Raw genomic sequence first — 15855 nt, 5'->3', positions numbered from 1 at the left:
TCCAGACCGTTCTATGCATGTTTAATTGCATTTTTAGCAGTAAAAGAGGCTTCTTTTCTTCTTGTCTTTAATGTGGCTAGAGTAAGGATGATGAGAACTTAAGAACTATATGACCACAGAAGTCTACCTATAAATCCCCAAATAATATTCATTAGGAAAATTACTAGTGTATTCCAAAATGAATAGCCAACAGCAATGTAGTAAATGTGGGCATTCAGTTAAACCTTTGCAACCTCTGCCTTGATACTTACTGAAATCGCTCTTACCTGAACATAGCAATCAGGAGATTCATAAGGAGAACATTTGTGACTAGTAGGAAGATGACCAACAGAAGTATGACGAGCCAGTTGGCATAGCTATTAGGACATGATGGCGAGTTCTCCTGCAGAATCTGCAGTGGATTAAATGTACAGTTCCTGGGATACATTTGTGATGCTGCAAAGGAAGATAGAGAAATAAAAGAATAGTTTTGACAAATCCTACTGCCACATCTATTTCTTAGAGTGGAGACAAAAGCTTTGCATTTTGGTGAGCAAATTCTCTGACTTTCAACAAAGAATGGCAAGAATTACAAATTGTTCCTGAGGTTTGAAGTAATGCATTACATAGCTATTTCAATGCAAATAAAAACTGAATTAGTATCTCTAAACATGTCTTTTTTTAAGAACTAGTGACATGGATGGATGCGTATATTTAGTACCTTTGCTGTTAAGATACAAATCAAGGGCAATTGATTACTAAAATTAGATTTAATCTTGGCTGCATATAAACAGCAGCATAATTTTGTTCTGAATATTTTACAATCATTAAAAGTTTAAACCCAATATTGTGGTAGTATTTTTGTACTGCCCTTGTTGACTACTAGCAGGACCGTAAATACGAGACTCTCTTAACCCTAAAAGGACAGTTCTTTGATTGCTTGAGCTACTGAGCTAATTCTTGTAGTTGAAAGATCATTTATGTGAACTAATATCCAATGTCTTTCATTTTGTGAAAATGTAATCATGTCATGTGCATGAAGAGACATTGCTTTAATGTGCAAGAGGTTTGCAACCCTAGGACAATGCAGACCTCCAGAACTTGACTGCTCATTCAGTGGCAAGATAACTGTTACGCCTGACTTTTTAGTAACTGTTCAGCAAAGGGGGGTTGTATTGACAAGGCTGTAACTGGCTTTTTAGTAGCATTCAGCAAAGGCGGATTGTACTGAAAAGGCTGTATCCTTTTTACACTAGTTTTGAGTTCCCAAAGTCAAACCACCTTTGAGTATTTAGCACTTGTGTTTCCTCACATACTTGGTGTCTTTGCAGTCCTCACGCTGGTACACGTTAGAGGAGAAAACTCAGTAAAAGCTGGGAATGGGGTTCCTCATTCTAAATTTGAACTACTTTGTACATCTGAGCTTGCAGTCAAGGTTAGTAAGAATGGTTCTACTACAGAAGTCTAGAGGTCTAGCCCTGTATCCTGTCTCCAGCTATGAATTAAATCCACAAATTTAGAGTAGCATAATGATATTTACTTTTTTGTTCTCCATTTTTTTCACTAATAATTCTTTTCCCCACTGCCACGAATAATCCCATGATCTTATTGCTTAGAGCATGCAGTTATATCAAAGCTCACCACAGCTGGGACTGCTTTCACCAAGTACATTACCTTATATTTATCTACACTGAATTTCATTTGATGATTTAGCACTCATGAGGGCCCTCTGCAACTCTTAGGTGTCAGCTTTAGTCTTTACTACCCAGTAATGTAGTTTCATCAGCAAATTTTGTCCCCACATTACCCATCTCCTTTTCCATATGTTTCATAAAGATGTTAAACAGAATAAGCCCCAGAGGGCCCCAGGACAAATGACTCCCTTCTGGAAGTTGCCCGTGTAGTTAATTCTTTTTTTCTCTGTCTTTTAACCAGTTATTTATCCAGGTGAAGACACCTTTCGGAGTCTCAATGGAGAGAAACACACCTTTCTAGGGAACGCTACATCTGACCTATTTCCAAATGAGATGAATCCTATTCCAGAAATATTTGTTTCTCTCCAATTACTTTAATGGAAATAAGAGTGACTGGTTGTGCTGTGCATGCTTACACCGTAGGCATTTAAAGTTAAGTGAGATGAATCACACCCCTGCTCTCTTGTCTCATTCAGACTTTTTTGTCTTTTCTAAGACATATGCTTTTTCTTATTAAGCAGAGTGAACATGAAAGAATGCTTACTGGTTTGCTTCTGTCTATGGGATTTTTTTGGTTCCATCTATATTACCTCAAGTTTGACTCCTACTTCAATATTGCCACTGACATTTAGCACCGTTATTCTGGCTAAATGTTGTGGCATTACTTCAGCCTTCTTTGGGAAATGACGTATTCTATATTTTACCTGCTTACCTATCAGAAATGTTGCCTTTGAACTTTTATGTCCAAGCATTTCCATGTCTTGTGATTATTTTTATGTTGTTTTGTTTGAAATGTTGCACATATGCAATTACTAGCTTTTTTTGATTTGGGCAGCTTTACCTCCAGAGTCAATAAATGCTCTGAAGGAGTATTCTAAAACATAAGTGTTTGCTTATGGGCAGAGCTGTACTGCTTTAACACTGTCACGTTAAACTATTGCCAAAATGTATGGAGGTGCTATTATTTCTGTTTACAAAGGGATATCTGGGTCTAGCTTAAATTGAACGGAAATAGATTGAAGTGAAAGAAGCTATGCCAGCCTTTAAAACTGCAAATCCTTGTGTGAATATTTCAGACAGCTTATCTAAATAGGGCCAACCCTTATGCTCTGATGTAATTCCACAATGCACATTATCTCTTTGCAAATACACTATTTATATCATAGTAATGTGAAAGCTTTGGCCTGCAGGACAAAGATTTAAAAAAATAAAAAAGACGACAATACTGGGAAGGAGTTCCATGCTCTAATCAGAAGCGTGCATTCAAAAATGGCCAAGTTAGGGGGGAAAGAAATTTCCTCACTGTCTATTTCATCCAGTGGAATCTGGCCAAATATCTGAAGGTAGGGACGATAAAGCACCCTTCTGAATATCCATTCCACTCGGCTGTCATCCGGATGAAGTAGAGCTTGAGTTGTCACACCATAGGCAATGAGCCACACACTCAAGAAAAACAGAAAGAAGAAAACATCTTTCATCTAAAAAAGAGAGGGGGAGGGGACAAAAGGAGGAGAGGTGACTGTAATAGCATAGTCAAAGAATGGTAGTCTTTCTATATGAAAATGGCTCAAATAATTCTGTTTCTTTACAAGCTTGTGTAGATTAAAGGAGGTGGAATGGGATATAGTTCCATGCACAGAATTCCTCTCTGGACCTTGCTGTTATCATATTGTTCTTGGCCTGTAATCAGCATTTTTCTTTTGATAGCTCATTTAGATAAAGGCATGTCTTAAATTATTATAGCAAGGTTTTAACCTTGCTTTTAAATCATCTAACGTTTAACACATTTTATCTTTTAAGTGAATCTCATTGTACCTTTTAAATGCAGATTTTCTGTGAGATCTCACAGTACTATCGACTGCTTTACTGTGAATTACAAGGGTTCTGCTACAGCAGTGAATCCTGGTAATAGTTGGTGCTCATTGATGAATACTGAACCACTGACACAGCAGACATTGAAGGCTGCAAGGATCAGGTAGCTTCTGTCTTGGGTTTTCAAGGTAAGTAATGCATCTGAGGGATTGTTTTCAGGACTTCCTGCTTTTAAGCATTGTGTTTCTCTACAGAAGCAGAAGTAATTGAATCCTAAAACACTTACTTAAAAAAATCTAATATGTATTTCAAGTGCAATAATTTTTCCCTGATGGAAGAGGAACACTTCATTCTCTTCCCATCAATCTGACAGAGTTCATTAGGGACTGTAGATTTATTTCAATTAGATTATTGGATTGTGCAGTAACCCAAAAGCATAGGCATTTCAGACCTTCAGGATGTTACCTGGAGTTCTGTTAAGAAACATGGTATCTAAGCCAGGCAAGATGTAGTTGATGTCTCTCTGACTTTCATCAATCTATTTTGTTTTCTGGATGATTTAAAATTTAGCAATGCTGCAGGACTGTAATGGTGTCATAGTTAAAAGAGAGCAGTGGAAAGTCTGGAAATATTTTTTCCCAATCTGCAGTCTCTCTGTGAACGGGCATTGTTCTGGCATTGAACTGCCATTTTAGCAGCTACCAGACTTGTTTCAGCAACTCTGTAGCAAGGTTAAAAAGGAGAAAGACAGTAAGAGAGAATCTCGAATTGCTTCTCTGTTTAAGTAAGGGAAATGATCTTGCTTGAACCCACTTGATGAACCTTTCAAGAAGGTATCATTTACTGAAGTAACTTTCACTGTTCTTTTATTTGATGTAAGGTTCAACATTGAACTACAAAAGCTAAGGCATTGTGTTGGCTTGGATGGGGGGAAGATGAAAGGTCCCATTTTATGGTTTTGTCTAGGCTGCTGTTTATGTTCTTATTTGCATCTTCTTAATCTGTGTGTTATCTCATATGACTTCAGATGCCAACATAGTAGACACATCATCATATTTGTTCAAGGCCCTGGTTTAGCTTGGTATGCAGCAAGGAAGGGTTAGGACCTGTAGATCTGGCTTGTTCTCTTACAATAAAAGTCTGCTAATGGTGTAAGCTAGATAATGTTCAAGAACAAATATTTATTTGCCATTTACCCTTTTGCTACTCCAAGCAAATGTCATGTTAGAATTCCAGTTACTGCATTTATAGACAAATCCAAATAGCTTGGTAGTTATGTTTATTCTATGTATAGGCTTGTTTAGACTGTAGGGCTTTTACTGAGCTCTGCTGTGAGTCACAAATCAAATATTTGTAGATTCTATAATAACTTACAATTAGATTAACTCCTATTAATCAGTTACCATGACCTAATTGGCCTAGAGGATTAACATGCCTAAATAAAAAGCTACTTCAACATACCAACGCATACCCAAGCACAGTAACTATAGTCCTAATGTCTCATTTCCTAGGAGAGTGGTAATAAATAAAAATTTTTTATCAACATCTTCCAACATATGCTTACAAAGCACTAATATGTTTTCATTGTAACTGGGACCTACAAAGTACAAGTAAGAATAACTCCTGTGGGAAACTTGCAACTATCCTTTTTCACAGATTTTTTTTCACACTTCTTGCAAATAACATAATCTATTTCCCCAAGTGGAGCAGAGTCATTCAGTAAATGCCCTGCCCTTCTGTAAATGGCCTGTCGTCTGTCTAAGGTCTTTGCTCTGAATGCACACAGCTTATGAAGTAGGAGGAACAGCAGTAAGTCAAAGACGCTCTACTCTTCATTTGCCAGATCTGAGGATAAATGATTAGGTTATGTACAAAGATTAGTAAATTGGGACCAATGTATTACACTACAGAGCTCTTTGGAAGGATCTACTTCAAACTTATTGCATCTAATACTCATGATAAATAAGGGAATATATGCAAAATGACAAGTCTTAAAAATATAAAAATAAAGGTAGATTATAAACTGATTTCCTTTGTAAAGAGAAGATTTCCTACTCTCCATTTTTTAGAAAGCACAAGTATTTATCTGAGAAAGACTGCACACTTACCATCCTTTCCACAATTATGATCTTTGGTCCTAGTTGTTTGTGAATTGCAAAAATATGTATAAGTCTAAGTGTAAACACCATAAAATCAATGGCAAGTATTGTACGGCCAGCTTGAAAAGTTGAGTTCAGCATCCTGCAGAACACATGAAATGAAATATCAGATCTCAGTAAGTACTGCTGAGAAGTATTTTCTCATATATTACACTCAGTTTCCGGGCATAGCCCAGTTAGGAAAAGGCAAGTGCTTCAGGGCTGTGGTTGCATAAGCCTGTAAGAAAATGTAACATAATGTCTGTACATTGATGAGAAATAGGCAAAAGATATTGTACATTGAGTAAAAGTGATTGCCAAAAACAAACAAACAAAAAAAGCAGAGCTTTTCTGTAGATGCATTTGAATATACCAATATGTCTTTTTGTGGTCTCTGGAGCAACTTCTATGATTCCACAGAATTTTAGAGGCTTTTATTGCAGAAACATGTCTCAAAGGTTGTAAAAGTAAACGTCACAGCCTGTCCTCACATGCACATGAGACTCTCCTGTCAGCTGACATACATAGCCCTTGCTACTGATGCTGACCACATCACATGGAACAGATATATACCTGCAGGTTACCCCAATTATGAAGAGGAAGATGGTCACCATATCACATTTATTCCAATTATCCTCCACATACAGTTTAAATTTTTTCATTAAATTTGTGTCTTCATCTGTATAGAAACTCTGAAAAAGAGAAATAATCATCAGTATTGATCTGTTTCCAGTTTCACTATTTCACTGTGAGTTTTAACATAATACCTGTTTCCTTTATCTCTTTCACTGCAAAGAGCAAAAACAAATTCCTAGTGTAATAGGAAAAAAAGCCTGAAAACATAAGCTCAGTTCACTGTCTTAAAACACAAAAGTTGGATGAAAAAGAAAAAAAAACAAATCTTTTTATTCTTGTGATATTAGCCTTAAGAATTTTTGAGGCCTGATTTAAGATTTTGTCAGCATTCGGGCTGTTAAACAATACAACTTCCAGTCAAAGTTCAGTTTCTAGACATTGCTATCTAAACAGCATGAACAGATTTGTCGTTTGTATACTGGAATTGTCAGTGAGTGCACATTTGATTATCTAGGCAAACAGTTGGGTTTCTTAATTGGGTTTTAGCCTGGCACTCTCCATGTTTTACAGTTTTATAATGAAATGTTCTTTGATCCAAATATTTTCCATGTCCTCCTCTGGTTATGGCCTTGCTGCATAATTTCAAATAAACTGTAACAAACTGGGATCCCCTTCACTGTCTCTATAGCTTAAATAATGAACACCTATTTGTTCTTCCAGAGTAAATGTTTCTAACCGCTTTTTTGTGTCTAAGAGGACAGCTTTATGCACCCACACTTGGCAACACATTAGCACCATTGTTCACACATGATTTCAGTTGTTCAGCTGAGGACACTCCAAAACCAGTAACTGGGAGAGTCAAACAGTCCCCAGTGGGGAAGAATCTCTTAAAAGGCTGTAGAGTTGTCTGCTGTGTTTCCAGGTGTAGAATATAACTTCCAACTTACATTATTTGTGGTAGGAGGACCTAGTTCTGGGGAGTGAAATCAGAGAGATACTTTGCAAAGTGAAGGACACCTGAATCTTAGCAGCTCACTTGATTGGGCTGCGGCTGGACCAGCATGGAAAAACAGAGGTGGAGCTTTATATGGTGGAGGAAGAGCTTGCTCTGGGAGAGAGAGGTGGAGTGTTTTAGATAAGGTAAGGTCTGTATTGCTCTTCTGTGCAAAACTGTACCTCACACTTGAAATTTTCAAGCTTCTACAGTTATACAGATTGCAAATCTATTCAAAATATTGCCTTAAGTTTTACTGTGTTACTACTAAGATGTTGTAGGTTACTGACCTGTCGGATTTCTTCCAAGACCAGGGTAAAAACCCAGAAGTAAAGTATAATTTCTTTAGCAGATGGACCCTCAGGTGGAGGTGGTTTGAAGTCCAGTAAAAGGACATAAGTAAATAGAAACAGAAAAGCAAAGTACATTATAACATTCCCCATAAATACAGTTACAGGGGCACTCCAGAATTTTCTCCACCTAGTAAACATGAATGTTGCCCACGCTATGTTTTCAGAAGGGTTCTGCTTTTCCAATTTACCATTTCCTCTGCAAAACAAAAAGAATATAGGCTTGGTGACGATTTCCTAAAATAAGCTAATGGGAATAGACTTAGTATTATTCTGTACAAAGATTCTTGCAAGATAGTAACAGGCAGATGCAGGGGTGGCAAGAAGGAAGGCTGTAGAAGTCAGAGCAACCACATTACCGTAGCAGAAATATTTCAAGTCAAAAAGAAGGTTTTGAAAAACAAAGTCACATCAGACTTGAATACATATTCTTGTTATTTCAGTTTTGTTGTGTTAATTTTATTTGTAACTTCATTGTGTTCCTGCATGTAGTAGAAACACTGTGCAAATACACAAGGAGAGGGGGAAGTGGGCTAATTGTTCTTCATCATCCTAAATAATAGGAAAGAAAAGCAAATGGCCAGTGTAGTTTGCGAGTCAGTTCTTAATTATTTTGCCTCTAAAAAATTCTTGTAGGGCTTGCATGCAGAAGTTCTTGTTGTTGCTGTGACTTTAAACAATTCCTCTTTTTGACCCAGTCTCAAAAGTGCCGGATCATACTAAGCATGTGTTTCTTGACTATCGTTGCTGAAGTCTGAGAGAACTACTGAAGGAATACTTTAGTCCTTTACACAACTGTAAGTGCTGGCATCTTGCCCTTTACGATTAAATTAAATTGCAGAAAAAGTAATATAGAAGCCTTTTAGCAAAAAAGGTTGACCTCATAAATTACTTACTAAGGTAGTCTTTGACTATTGTGGAATTACGCAAATATTTTGGTAACTGAAGGGAAATTTGACCTGTACATATACAGTTGTTTTTGCTGTGTTCTGGAACATAAAGTGCTATCTATTGGCAATGGAAATTATCCTGTGCAGAAAATGCAAGTTCCCTGTATTTGATAGCAATTTGATCTTAGCGTGAGGTTTTGTTTCCACATAAGTTGCTCTCCTGTGTAAGCTAGGGATGTTATTGGATCTTTAATTTTGTGACTCTGAGAGGTGTGATCTCTAACGAAGGATGTGCGCACTAGGGTATGTTTTCAATTTCACCTCACAAAAAATAAACAATGACTCTTCACTGTTTTTTAATTTCCCTTGACGTTCTTGCTAATTATTAAATAAATTTGTTAGAAGGAGAAGTTTCTCCTCACAGCCAGTCTTTTCTATGTGCCTGATTCTGTACTACCTCTCAATTTATGACGTCATAAGATACATTCCCATGGTAACAGGCTAATATCATAAACAGATAATTGCAGCTTTACTGTAAGATGCTGAAATAGATCTGGGAGAGAGCCTCTTTGTTAAAATAAATTGCTAAGATAATAGCAATTGGAACGCACAACATAATGACCAAACCACGCTTCACTTGGGATATGGAAGTGCTTTATGACATTGCTTACAAATAGCTCCCAAGAGGCAGATGCTTTTACACCTATTTTGTAGGTTAGGGAGGGAGAGAGAACAACTAATGATTTTCTCCAATCTACCAGCAGTTAAATGCCAGAGGTAAAAATAGAACCTAATAACTCTGACTTGGTCCAGCACTTCATACCGCGGATGATGCTTCCTTGCTACTGCTGTTCACATATTTCTGAAGTTCTCTATAAATCATTGAAAAGCACATGCTTAATACAAGTGGCTATTTAGCACTATTTAGCCATTAAGAGGACTTTGTGCTAATCAAAAGTCTTCCTGTCCTGACTTAAGTCCTTGTGGCCTCCCAGGTTTTGGTGATGAGTGTGTGGCAGAGGTATAGGGTGGGATTCAGAAGTTCTGAATCACAGATCTGTGAATCACCACAAGCAACTGACAAAATCTTTGTGCTCAGTTACCCATTTGTGTAATGCTCCCTCTAACTCATAAGTTTGTTGTTGTACTTCAGGTTCCCCATGACCCATCTTTTAAAATATAAAGGAAGAACACTAGTATGGTAGGAAGCTGACCTAATATAAAATTCCCAGGTACTGATGTTTGCAAGTACTTCTCTTGCTGCCTTTGTAGGAAAGTATGTAGTGATGCACTTAAATAATGTAAGGTTTTGCTGAGAACCTTCTTTCTGCTTAGCTCAGTAATCTGATAGGGGCTTAGTTCCTAAATCCAATTATATCAGCCATCATGAGCTGAAGGGAATCTTAGGAAATGCTTTGTGATTCCCCAGGTATTAAGCAGATTCCTTGTTCTATAGAAATTACCTGCTCAGAACAAGTGAAGTTGTGTCTCATTAAAACAGTGATATATCCCTCCTTATTTTCTATATTCCTTTTAGAGAGGATAACAGCAGTAATCAGAGGGCACAGCACTTTCTGAGGAGTAATGACTTTCTTGGTCCTTCAGCTGGTCACTAATCCACAAGAAGTGTCCTGTTCTTTGATTGTTGTCACAAAAGTTATTTTAACTAATGGTTTTAAACTTACCTATCTTCTTCCTTGGAAAAAAACAGAGTCCTCTCTGTATCTAAACTGTCCAGCTCTCTAAATGGCTCTGGCTCATTCTTTGATTGTTTTTCATCACTGTAAGGAAATAAACTCATTAGTTGAAAGATGATAGCAATTTTTCACTACTAAATTGGCATTTATACAGAACTGCTAGCATGTACTTATCTTGGACTTGCTCCAGTGAGAAGCTATCAAATAATGCATAATCCTTAACTCTGCAAATTCTGTTTATTTGTAAGGAGAAAGCTGAAGTCGCCCTCAAGATTCAGAGAAGTGATAATTGGCATGCTTCACAAAAATGGAGCAGGATGCTCAGTTTCCTCAAATTACTTAGGACTTGAGCAGAAATAAACCCCTCAGTCAGTCCTAGAAGACAACACCCCAATGCTCCATTCCTGGTTACTCTTAGTAGCGATTAAGAGAGGAAATGCCAGAAGCAGTAGGGAACATGGTGTCAACTCCTGCATTTCCAGGGAAAGGAGGCAAAAAATGTCCTCAACAGAACAAATTTGGAAAGGCTTACTTTGATTACGAATCATAATTTAAACCTTTTCATGAAACTTTGCCAAAATTTCACATTAAATTACTTGAATTTGTGAATCTGGCAGCCGCTATGACAAGAAGGTCATCTTTAGTGATACTGGCAGAAGGAAAGTCTTAAGTCAGCAGTGCCAAACAAGTTTTCCTCTTGCTTTTTAAGTAGTTTAACGGTTAAGAAACATCTATTTCATGATAGCATGTCATTCCATAATGCCAATTCTGATGATTTGTACATGATTCTTGCAATATTAGGAGGTTTTCTTAAAGTGTCAGTTCCTGGATTCTCATGACTGCCTGAGCATCTTGGCTCAGCATCTTTCTCTTCTGTTTTTTTTGTTTTGGTTTGGTTTTTGTTTTTTAAGAAAACCTAAGATTCTAGCCATCTTCACTGTGACAAAAAGCTGAAAACTACGAACTCCAAAGCTATGCCTGCAGGAGACTAACAAAGAGATCTCATAAGACATTGAATTTTAAAATCTTAATTGATTTCATGTCAGTCCTGTGTTTTTAAGCTTGGCTTATGGTTATCAAGGCTTGTGGCTGATAATACTGCTTTGTGATGGCTGTTTTCCTTGATAAGATACAAGGCTTGTGGCTGAGAATACTGCTTTATGATGGCTGTTTTTCTAGATAAGATACTGAGGTTTGAACCAGGCATCTCCAAATCTAGAAATAGATGGTGCTATGCCTGGAGATATTTTATACATGACTGTGTAGAATCTGGAGCTGACAGAATTCCAACGGGCTTTTCTGTGGACTGTGCAAAATAGAAGTGATTTATGTGAAACCTTGGCATTGATCTTTTAAGTATTAAAATAGGCACTAGCACAGGATACACAAATCACTCAGTCCCATAGAAAACTGATTTGGTTAATAGTGGTGCAGTCCTTCTGTTGATGCTCTGAGGCAATATTACTGGTTTTATCACTTAGGTGAGAAATTTTGAGTCTGGGTATTCTTTATGGCTTATTTTTCATCTCTTACTTATCTCTTGCACCCAAATAGTTATGTTTGTACCTGAATGCTATTAAATTTGTGTAGATTAGGAAAGGACACCAGAATCCACAGATTAACTTCAGGATCTGTGTGCTTGTAGACATGTCTCCCCACCATATTTTTGTAAGGAAGGCCTGAAAGTCAAGAAAACAAGGGATTGCTTTAACATCATAAAACCATACATGCAGATGAAGTGCACCTATGTTCTGTGGCTCCTAAGACAGTGAATGCTCTGGAAACCTAAAGAGCAGGCACACCTTCAGAGCAAACAGGTGCTCTGCATGTCTTTCTGCAGATGTTGTTGAGTATGCAAAGAGTTATGAGGAGGACAGTGGAAAGAACAGCAAGTCAAGTGGAATTAAGCAACATCTGTAGTACTAAGAAAGTGCCAGTCAGGCACTGGGAGCTAAAAGAATGATCACTCTTAATTTAGCTTTGTGTATGTGGAAAGAACTCAGGTCATGAGGGCAAAGCTGAATAGTAATTTGATTTAACTTTTACCAGTGAGCTCTTCCTTGAATCTGAACAAGGAATTACCTCACATCTTGGAGCAGCTTCATCATGCCACAGGCAGATTTAAAGTGCTTTCCTGATGCTTCTCTGTGAGCAAGGAAGGAAGAAAAAGCACAGGATGGAATAAGGGCTAAACCTTCTCCTCAGCGCACTGGTCTGCGGACCAACTGGATGAAGGGGAGGGGAAAGGGGGAACTGTGTTGCTTTGTCAAGGATGCGGTATAACATCCTCTTCGTATGGTGCTAGGGAGAGGGAAGAGTCCCCTCTCCGAAGAATGTCTCTTAGGGGAATACATTTCATGGGGTTGTTCAGTTGCTGTGCTACCCTCTTCTGTGTCCAACATCATGCTTAAAGGACCTGGGGGTAGAGGCGATGAGGGAAGGGTCTGTAAAACTTACCTGGACACCATCATGTGCAAAGAAAGACTTCGCATCTGCTTCTGTAGCCAGCTGAAGGCAGGTGGTTTTGCTCCAGTACTGATTTTTCCTTACCAACAGAGCAAACGCTCTCTCCTCACTGTTGTGGTAGCATTCATTAAACAGTTCTGCCAAATGAAGGAAACATAGACAAACAGATCTTGTAATTTAAAGGAAGAAATTAAAAAATGAATGTAAGGCAAGGGAGTGATGTGTGTAGGGTGCAGCACGGTGGCAGCAAAGCCTGAGCACTACGAGATGCTCCTTGCTGCACCACAGACTTCTGCAGGGCTGAAGTAGTTGAAAAGAGCCTGAGAGAGCTAAAAGGAGGTGAGAGGGAGAGAGGAATGATGCTGGACACAAGAATAACTCGCTATGGCTTTATGCATGTGTGTACATGTGTTGGGGCAGAGGGCAGATGAAAGAGATTTGCCTTGGTGAAAAACAATCACTGTAATTTTAAAATTCCCACTATTTGCAGAAAGGTATGGAGTAAGTATCTCAGTACCTCCCTCTCACCTCTGTTTATCTGCGTGCTCCCTTCTCAGCCTGGGGCCTCTAACAGGTTTGGGTTTTGGTTTTTTTTTTTTCCTATTGCTGTTTGATCTGAGGAGACATTTTTCTTTCTCAGTTATTCTACAGACAGCGTAAGAAACTTCTTGGAAACATGTCAGTATTTGTTATAGTCCCTCATCTGTAGCTGCCTCATGTGGAGCTTCAGGCAGTATCAAGCAAAACTGTACCTCTTGGGTGATCCTCTTATACTTTGAAGGATGAGTTGCCACCCTGCCCCCACTCGCCTGAATAGACTAAACAAAAGGAGCAGCTCAGCTTTGGCTTGTAGCCAACAAATCCTTGGTTTTAAGACATAGCTATTTGACATAAAATAAAATTAGACTTGGTAGAGTGTTGTGGCATAGTTTTGTTTCCAGAGAAGCTGCTCCTGGAGCTCAGAAACTAGGATAAACAGTCCAAAAAGTCAAGGTTTTCTCATTAGACAACATCTGACTTCTTGTATCTGTTTCATTCTGCTGATTCACCTGATTATCTCAGTACCTTTCCTAGGCCAGCCTGCACCTTGTTGTTACACTATGAGGGCTGGGGAAAGAATCAAGTTCACTTAAAGCAAGCTGATATACAGACTTCTTTTGCAGTCGATGTGGTATTTATAATTCTTAAAGAATGTTTGCTCTACTTAATATTGACAGTTATCTGGGCCAGAAATTAAAATTGAGGATCTGATCTAATACTTACCAAAGCCAAGGAGCAGACTTCTGTGTGTTGGATTAGACCCTGTAATTCCATGACTAAATTACTCGAGCCCCATGATTATATGAGAACCTGACTTTTATTGTTTGTAAATAATAATGGCCCTGTGAGAAGAGGGGAAAATGTTATCTGTGTATAAATAATGTAGCAACGTCTGCATGAGCCTTCAGCTGCTTGATATACTAGCTTGAAGAGGAGAGAAAGAGCCTCTGCATTGCCACGTGTGGCACACTTTAAAAGCCCTCTGTTCACAGCAGTGCTACCTTCAGGTACGGATTAGATTGAAGTCAGATCAGCAGAGAAGTTTGTGTACAGACGTCTGTTTTTTAAACCAGGCAAGGGGGAGAGGCCTTGGCATTCCAGCATCGCAGATGCCTGAATGCTTACCGCTGTAGGGAGGGGCAGCTTGTCCGCTGTGAAACCATTCTGAGCCTCACTGCAGTTTTGCAGTGCAGTTAGCCCTTTTCTGGGTGAGGTAATCTCAAATTATTTTTAGCACTGAAGACAAACCTTAAAACTTGTTGCTCTAGTGGCCCTTACAGAGCAAGCTTGATATTGCAGGAAAACCAGTCTGCTGTGAGCCTGGAAGTGTTCTGGTTATTCTATCTTGCCCATCGCTGTTACACACCTTGTACTAAGATCAGACACTTAAAATACCAACGTGCAGCAGGAGAGTAATTTCTTCCATGCATCCCAGGGGCCAGTCTTGGAACACTGATTTTTCCAAAATGATTGGTTTTTAAGTCCTTCTTCTGTGGTATTTGAATGTTTGGGACTGCCTGTGCTGCAAGGCTGTTAAATTATTCATCACAGTTGACCTTTTACAACTGAAATGCTATTTTTTTTCACTTGCTTGCCTTCCAATGGCAGTTACTTCTTAAATTTTTGATGCTGTTAAAAAGGTGCCGTTACTTACCAACAGCGAGCTGCTCATACTTGGCCTCTTTCATTATACGTGCTACTTCGGTCTCTGTCTCTAGGTGGGACATCTCTTTAAGGATCTTGCAAGCTGCCAGAGCTGAAGCTACACCCTCCTGACCCTGTAGAGTTGAAAGGGGGGGTGCTGTTACCATACACTGGAGGGCATTTCTGAACTGGGGAGACTTCACCAAGGAACACATCTAACCAAAAAAAAAATTCATGCATGTCTCCCCTTCAAAGAATCTTCCCTCAAATACGGACTTGAAAGTCCAAAATGTCAATCGAAATGACAGTTTTGGTGGCATTTGAGAATTGAAAAACACATATTGGTAGTTCTTGTGCCTTAAAAGGCTGGAGATTCTGGGTTTGATTGACCTTAGAGGGGCCTGATTTGGGGTAGCAGTCAAAGACTGAAAGGAGAATAATACGTTATGGAAATAGCGCAAAACAGTCTCACAGTGCCAAGATACCTCTAACACGGCAGCGCTGAGACCCTGCATAAGGACATATAGGAAAGGAGGGAGCACAGCTGGCAGAGGCACAACAGTGGCACACAGCAGAGAAATGTGCCTTCTGGTAATAGGGCTCCACAAACACAAGGCCCTGCAAGGTGCAGATGTGTCTGCATGCACACGTGCACACACACTCACTGACTGAAGAGCTGTGCTGCAGTTTGTCCGTCCCCATGACTCCCCCGTGCCAGATGCAGCCATCTGGAAGCTCAGGGATGGAGCCTGATAGCTGCGTCTGGCTATGCGGGGGGAGGGAAGCTATGGCACTGCACTCCAGATGCATGATACAGGGCCTTGGTTGTGGAGGATTGTAAAACAGGGGCCAATTATGCCAGCTTGAAGCTCAGCCTTTGAGTGTGATGCTGTTGTTCCCTACGCATACAGCACGTAAGCTTAAGATGCTTGATTGCACCTCTTCCCTCTTGATCATGCTAGAACCCAAACAATTGACCTATTGTAGAAGGAACAAAACCTGAGACTGAGTGGTGAGACATCAGCAGCAAGGAAGAGGAGGGCCAACTCTGCAGCTGAAGTTAATCAGAAGTGTT

At 39.1% G+C, this 15855-nt stretch overlaps 1 protein-coding gene across 1 annotated transcript in view; it reads right to left on the bottom strand.

The window, feature by feature from the left end:
* Positions 1-15855, bottom strand: part of TRPM5 (transient receptor potential cation channel subfamily M member 5) — a 39750-nt gene that overhangs the window by 6579 nt on the left and 17316 nt on the right. Inside the window, exons 11-19 of the mRNA XM_076343387.1 lie at positions 14791-14914; positions 12588-12733; positions 11697-11809; positions 10119-10214; positions 7484-7742; positions 6197-6315; positions 5594-5726; positions 2977-3151; positions 267-435 (exon numbers count right to left, since the gene is read on the bottom strand). Of these exons, the coding sequence (XP_076199502.1) occupies positions 267-435; positions 2977-3151; positions 5594-5726; positions 6197-6315; positions 7484-7742; positions 10119-10214; positions 11697-11809; positions 12588-12733; positions 14791-14914 (1334 nt within the window). The remainder of the gene's footprint in view (positions 1-266; positions 436-2976; positions 3152-5593; positions 5727-6196; positions 6316-7483; positions 7743-10118; positions 10215-11696; positions 11810-12587; positions 12734-14790; positions 14915-15855) is intronic.

This window comes from Aptenodytes patagonicus, chromosome 7, assembly GCF_965638725.1.
Source record: "Aptenodytes patagonicus chromosome 7, bAptPat1.pri.cur, whole genome shotgun sequence".
NCBI classification, from domain to species: Eukaryota; Metazoa; Chordata; class Aves; order Sphenisciformes; family Spheniscidae; genus Aptenodytes; species Aptenodytes patagonicus.
This window is presented reverse-complemented; position numbering and strand designations above follow the sequence as displayed.